At 36.3% G+C, this 6,294-nt stretch overlaps 1 protein-coding gene across 2 annotated transcripts; it reads left to right on the plus strand.

Annotated features, from left to right (window-relative positions):
• Window positions 1-1,043: 1,043 nt before the first annotated feature.
• On the plus strand, window positions 1,044-3,157 carry LOC142340070 (uncharacterized). 2 transcript variants are annotated; one of them, XM_075390480.1, is made up of 3 exons: window positions 1,044-1,436; window positions 1,902-2,491; window positions 2,842-3,157. In XM_075390480.1, exons 1-3 carry the CDS (start codon window positions 1,065-1,067, stop codon window positions 2,849-2,851), a joined length of 972 nt encoding a protein of 323 aa, XP_075246595.1. In that variant the 5' UTR covers window positions 1,044-1,064; the 3' UTR covers window positions 2,852-3,157. The 2 variants fall into 2 exon arrangements, with proteins under 2 accessions (XP_075246595.1, XP_075246594.1); XM_075390479.1 differs by lacking the exon at window positions 2,842-3,157 and having other exon boundaries at window positions 1,902-2,674.
• The last annotated feature ends 3,137 nt before the right edge of the window (window positions 3,158-6,294 follow it).

A 6,294-nucleotide genomic window follows, 5' to 3' on the forward strand; every position in this document is an offset into this window, starting at 1 on the left:
TTTTAAAAAAAATTACGCAGACGTGATAGAAGTTGTATTTAATAAACATCGTTTTGCATCTTAAAGTATTTCAAAACTCAATTTTAGCAAAAATTTCTAACTGAAATAAACTTCAACAGTTTAACTTTTGACAGTTTTCTTCTCTGCCTCTAGTTGTTTTTAACATGTAAGGGATCCTTGAAAGCTGTTCTTAAATTCTCTTATTTATTAGCTTCAAAAAACATTGGTTCTAAGTAAGGAACAAATATAGAAGATAAGGAAAGATTTCAATCTTATTTTGTCAACAATGAATTTGGTTGATCTGCTCTTCATTTCATGATAATGGTTTTCCTACGTCTGTAAGGTTTTCAAAATACCAGAATGGTTAGTTCGGATCAAATAAATACATCTCTAGAAACTAGAAAAGAATACTTTTTCTGCTTTCAGTTTTACATGTTCGAAGCTGACTTTTGCTATTTCGAGAGCTCTCAAATTTCCGGTAATATATTTTAATTTGTTAATTTTTAGACTTGAAACCATAGAGCATTATTGAAAAATCTCCTTTTAACCTAACTAAATATACTGTAATACTTAATTGGACGGATATGTTCAATGTTGCATATTATCAACAATATGTTATCAAATCCAAAATGAGTCGTGAGCCCACTGGTGACAAAAGGAATATGTATATATGACAGAAAGAAACGCATATATAGAGTGCAAGCCAACTCTCGAACAAAGCACTTTACGGCAACCAAAACTGGCTGTATAACCACATGGTCAACTGTTCAAAAAATCCGTAGGTCAGCATATTGACATAAAATATGTCAACTTATCAGAAGACAGTCTAGTTTTGACTGATGAGAAGACTCTATGTCAACCGTCAACAGGGTTGCTCTATCGTGTAATTTTGGTAAGTAAACTACCCCCAACCCCCCCCCCCCCCCCCCCGGAATTTAAGTTTCCCTTTTATAAGTTGAAAATTCAAAAATTCAAACATCTCAATTAAGGATCCATGATTTTCCGTGAAAATCATCCTAGCTCTGAGCTTATTTTAGATGGTTGCCTCTATAATCTGTACAATTATGAACCTGTACCTTGTCGTAGCCGTATTGGCATGGAAGAAATTGCGCAAACTGCAGTATTACCCAGTATTCCTCATGGCGTTTGGTGACCTCATGACCTCTGGATTCGCAGCTTTCCTCAACTTCCTCGTGGAGAACTCGAGCCAGTACTCGGATGAGAACTCAATTGGATTTCTGAAGTTTGAGAAGTTGGATGTTTGGAACAATTACTACTACAACTGGTACAGCTACGGGTCTTGGTCGTTTTCACACCTCTATTGGCTGACATGCTTTCCTCTAGTATTGTACCATCGCGTGAATGAATACGTCACTGGTCTCTGCATGTTGGTCCTGGCCACCGAGCGATTCATCATTTTCTGTAAACCCGAAAAGGTACGAAAGTATTTGCCAATTAATTAACCCAAGATGTCAAATTAGGTCGAGCATTTTGTTCAACCTATGCCTTCCCAGACTGGAGTTTTTCAAGACTTTGGTCGCTCATCAAACCATTACCACTTCGGTTGCACAAGGGGGGGGGGGGGGGGGTTGTGGTGGTAAATTGAAGTCTGGCCTCTGGTCATCAGTGGTAAAAATCTGGAAAAATGGTCTTGTAGCGGCCAAGCCCGAGAAAGCAAGCCTCGGCAATTTGCAATGTGAATGGTGTGAGTTTCTCATTAAACAATTTAAATCAATCCAATAGATCCTTTTGCCAATTGTATTTTCCTTCGACTGATTCTGATAGCACTGGTTACTGACATGATTCAACCGGGTCTTTCCCATCAGAGCCCCCCATTATGGTGTGAATACATTATAAATACGGCAATTTCAAAGCGTTTCCATTCATCTGTACTATTTTAGGTTGACGTTCTTCTGACTGTGGGAAAGCGCAAACTGCTGTACACCATTATGACTGTGACCTTGATCGGCTTAACTGCTTTCGAAATCCTGTACAGATATTACACCTTTGAAATCTATCAATATCTCAACTGTTCATACGGATTCCTTCCCGGGGACCATGCCAGCTTCTTGTCTATGATCGGAACTGGAGTAGTGTTCTTCATTATTCCCGCTGGGTTTTCTCTTGTAATGTATGTCGCCATATTGTTTGTCCTATTCAACGCTGAAGGTGAACGAAAGAGGAACAGACTCGTGACCATCGCTCTCGCCTGCAGTTGCCTTGTTTGGGTAGTTCTGTGGACTCTGAAATACGTTTTCCAAATCGTCCATTACATCATTTCGTTCTACGCGTCTTGGGAGTTTTCGTGGGAACAGCCGTACATTGCCCAGATTGTGACTCAAGACACGGCCCAGTTTTTCCCGATTTTCAGCTCGGTGACGAACCCATTCGTGTTGCTGGTTGTGTGTCGGGTGTTCCGAGAGCCAATCGTTCGATGCTTCAGGTGTGGAAAAGGACGAGAGGATGAAGACGAGGAGATTGATATGAGCGAGTCAGCTAATGAATAAAATTTTTCTTCTCAGGAAAAGTTAAGAATAAAAATACCTTAAAAGATATACTCATGAAACGTAGGAAGATTCAGCATCGCAGCCCAGCCCCCCCCCCTTAATTCGCCCTTAATTAATTTGAAATATTTCCGACTAAAACTTCTACTTTGACTCATAGCAGTCATATTAAAGAGGCCTTAAGTAATAACAGCATTCATTGTTCGGTTGAATGTACAAGGAATTATAGGAGTATCATAAATTTCACTTTCAAGACCCAAATTATGCATTAAAAAATTATCCCTAATTTTTAGCAGATTAGGTGCATTAAATTCAAACTAAGTTTAGCTTCTGGCAGATGCGGTTGACCTTATCCTGACCTTGAAAAGCGCGTTGAATCACCGACCTGACCTTGGACACATTTCCCTGACCTTGATACTCAATTATTTATTTTTACCCTTCTTGGATTACGAACTAGAACTTCTTCAGAACAGGGCCGGTGAAGCAGAACTGGAACAATTGTCATCGTCTAGCAGCTACAATTAATATACCTCAAAGTCCTGTCTCGTCAATTTTCATAACTCTATTTTCTCGAGAGCGCTATTTTCCCATATTTATGTTCAAAATACTTAAACCGCAGTTCAATTATTTGAATTCAATTCATTTTTGAATTAGCAATTTTGAATCAGAATATCAACGACTATACTGATAAAACCGCAAAATTCTTCCTCGAAAGTAGTAGCCAGAAATCAACTGACATTTTTATGTGTATATCTCCATTCGAACCCCAACTTAAAACACTTTTACCGGTGCTAGGAAAATTTGCCGACAGGGTGTTTAGCCGACAAGGAAAAAATGAGAAATTTAGCCGACAGTTTTATCATAATTGGTCATAAATTTTACTTCAATTGGTCATAAAAGTCTCATTGGACCATAAATCAGTAGTTCGGTTGTGATAGATTCATATCAAGTCCCACGGGCCGTTGAGGCATGGCCATGGCCCGCGAGGCATGGCCAGATGCGGTAAAATACGGTCCGACCACAGATAGACCTTCGTTAATTACACTAGTTGATGAAAAGATTGCATTATATGTGTCCGCTTACGCAATAGTGTTTTAAATTGGCCAATCGCAGCTTCAGAATAGGTTTTATTGCTCATTTTACCTAAATTGTCGGTTAAATTTCTCATTTTTTGGTTGTCGGCTAAACGCCCTCTCGGCCAATACGGCGGCCACCACTTTTAACAGCTCTAAAAGCCGATGTATAAACTGTCGAGTCAATCTTTCCATTCAAACTTTACTTCAATCAGCGAAACGCTTTACAAAAAGTTAAAACAAAAAAGAGTGGGCGAAGATCCCAGAGGACGAACAACCATCAAACATTAAAAATATTTTATTTGATCAGGAATATGCCACTATTAGTTTTATTTCTATTTTCTGGAAATTTCATTGTGTAAAGTTCAAATACTTTCCTTTCCTAATCCTATAAAATACTAATGTCATAATTGATCAAACAATTTATATTCTGCTTAAAACTTTCTAGTGTAGGTATAGGCAGCAATTAAAATCATGGTTATGTAAATAGCCCAATTTTTCAACCAAATTGATCATGCGTTAGATTCATTATAAGAAAAAAACTTCAATAAAAGGACTATGTTTTAAAACTACGTGTTTTAGATCAACAAAATGGGTCATCTTCGTCCTTGCTCATATTACAAAATCAATTAGCACAACCGAAACAATCCGGGTCGAGGCCGAATGGCTATCTTGTAAGAACTTGCAAGTTTCTGGCAGAAACTTACAAGGCGATGCATCGCCTTGCAAGTTTTTCTTCCAAAAATTTGCAAGTTCTTACAAGTTAACCATTCGACTTGCAAGTTATTACAAGTTAATCATTTGACTTACAAGGCTCTTACAAGTTAACCATTCGACTTACGAGCTACAAGTTAACCATTAGCACACACAACACACACACACACACACACCACACACACACACACACACGCACACACACATACGCACTAAACCGTAAATAAAACGTTGCCAGACATGAATGTAAACGGATGTTTGGAAAAAATAGAATCTGGAAAAGTGTGAATTAAACTTTAAAAAGGGTATAAAAATCAAAGGGCCACTAAATTATTTCGAGAAAATATTCACATATGAATTTGAGATTTCAATAAAAGTCAATATTTTGGGAAAATTTTAAAAAAACGATCGTGAAGAAGCTAATTGAGATCTACAGTTTTTTAAATGAATTGCAAAAGGATCTCTCTTGAATTGATAAAATTCAAAAAGTAACCATTTTGTCTACCTAGGTAGAATTGTATTATGTTATCCAAACAGAGCAACTAACTCTCACGCGCTTTCTACGGTAATTGACCGAATGTTAAATTAAATTAACCACTAAGAGTTGTGCTCGACCGGAGCGAACTTGCAAGAAACTTGCAATATAACCATTCGCCTTGCAAGTTCTTACAAGTTAGCCATTCGACTTACAAGTTCTTACAAGTTAACCATTCGACTTGCAAGTTCTTACAAGTTAACCATCTTTTGCAAGAAACTTGCAAGTTCTTACAAGTTAACCATTCGGTCTCGACCCAGGAAGTCAGTTTTCAAAATTAAGTCCCCAATAGTTATTAGATAGATCTATCTCTCTAACAAAAGAGCAAACAATAGCAACTCTTACAAATCAAATAGTATCTTTATTAAGGACAAGTTATTTCACAGTTCCACCTTAACAGGAATATTTTACAACTTTTTCATATACCGTCCATTTTTTTTATTTGTAGCAATAATCTTAATTTGTACCAAAATGGAACTTGTCCAAAACTTTTGTTAAAATAATCTACCTGAGGAACACCGTTTCTCAATCCATATTAAACCTTTATTATTAAAACTATCGTGCAGCAATTTGGTATACTTAAGATTCATGAACTATTGCTGTTTTATTCCTGCTCAATATTTGCCTGTCTTTATTGTTTTCCTCATTGTCCTTTTTTATAATTTCAATTCGTCAATCAAGGGTCAAGTTATTGATTTGTTCACGCTTCGTTCAATTTTGTTTTTGTTCGACTTTGAATTGTTTTATTTCTTGAACATAATTAGATCTGTTTTGTTATGACGGAAGAAAAATTGTTCCAAGCCCGTTTTAAAGTTCGTTCCGGTTGAAACCGTTTCTCAGGATGTTACCGAACATAAAGAGGTCACCAGAAATTAGAGTTTTTGATAAAATCTAGTTTTGTCTTTTTTGACGAGAACTCTTAATGAAGTTGGTTTCATTTTGTCCTCTATTTGGACAATTTTTAATTTGGAAACACTTTATTTGAGCAAAACAATAATGGTTGGTTGTCACATACTGATGAAAAATTATAAGGTTAAAATTTTACTGTTCTTCCTTTTTTCTGACATTTTGCTTACCAATATACTAACGGTTTAAGTTTTGCTTCACGAAAATAGATTCTGCAACTGAATTGATGATTTGTTCAATTTTGACTAATATGGAGAAAGTATCTTTTTAAGCCAAACTAACCAGTTGAGAAAGCGGTTGTAGTTCTGAAACAAAATATTATTCTGCTTCGTGTTGCTATCATCTGACCGTCATCCTTCAGGCTGATTATAGTCATATAAAACTCTAAACTTATAAAGTGAGTTCTTTTTGGGTAGTGTTATAAGTTAGGGAAAAAGCTTTCTTATGTGAATATTAAAAAAAAATAACATGTTTTTTGTTTTTCAAAAAAAAAATTTAAACAACTCCTATAGAATTTCCAATTAATTGGATCACTAATTTAAATCAGAGTTTTTGAATAGCG

The sequence above is a fragment of the Convolutriloba macropyga genome, chromosome 5, assembly GCF_964194025.1.
Source record: "Convolutriloba macropyga chromosome 5, txConMacr16.3, whole genome shotgun sequence".
In the NCBI taxonomy this organism is placed as follows: domain Eukaryota; kingdom Metazoa; phylum Xenacoelomorpha; order Acoela; family Convolutidae; genus Convolutriloba; species Convolutriloba macropyga.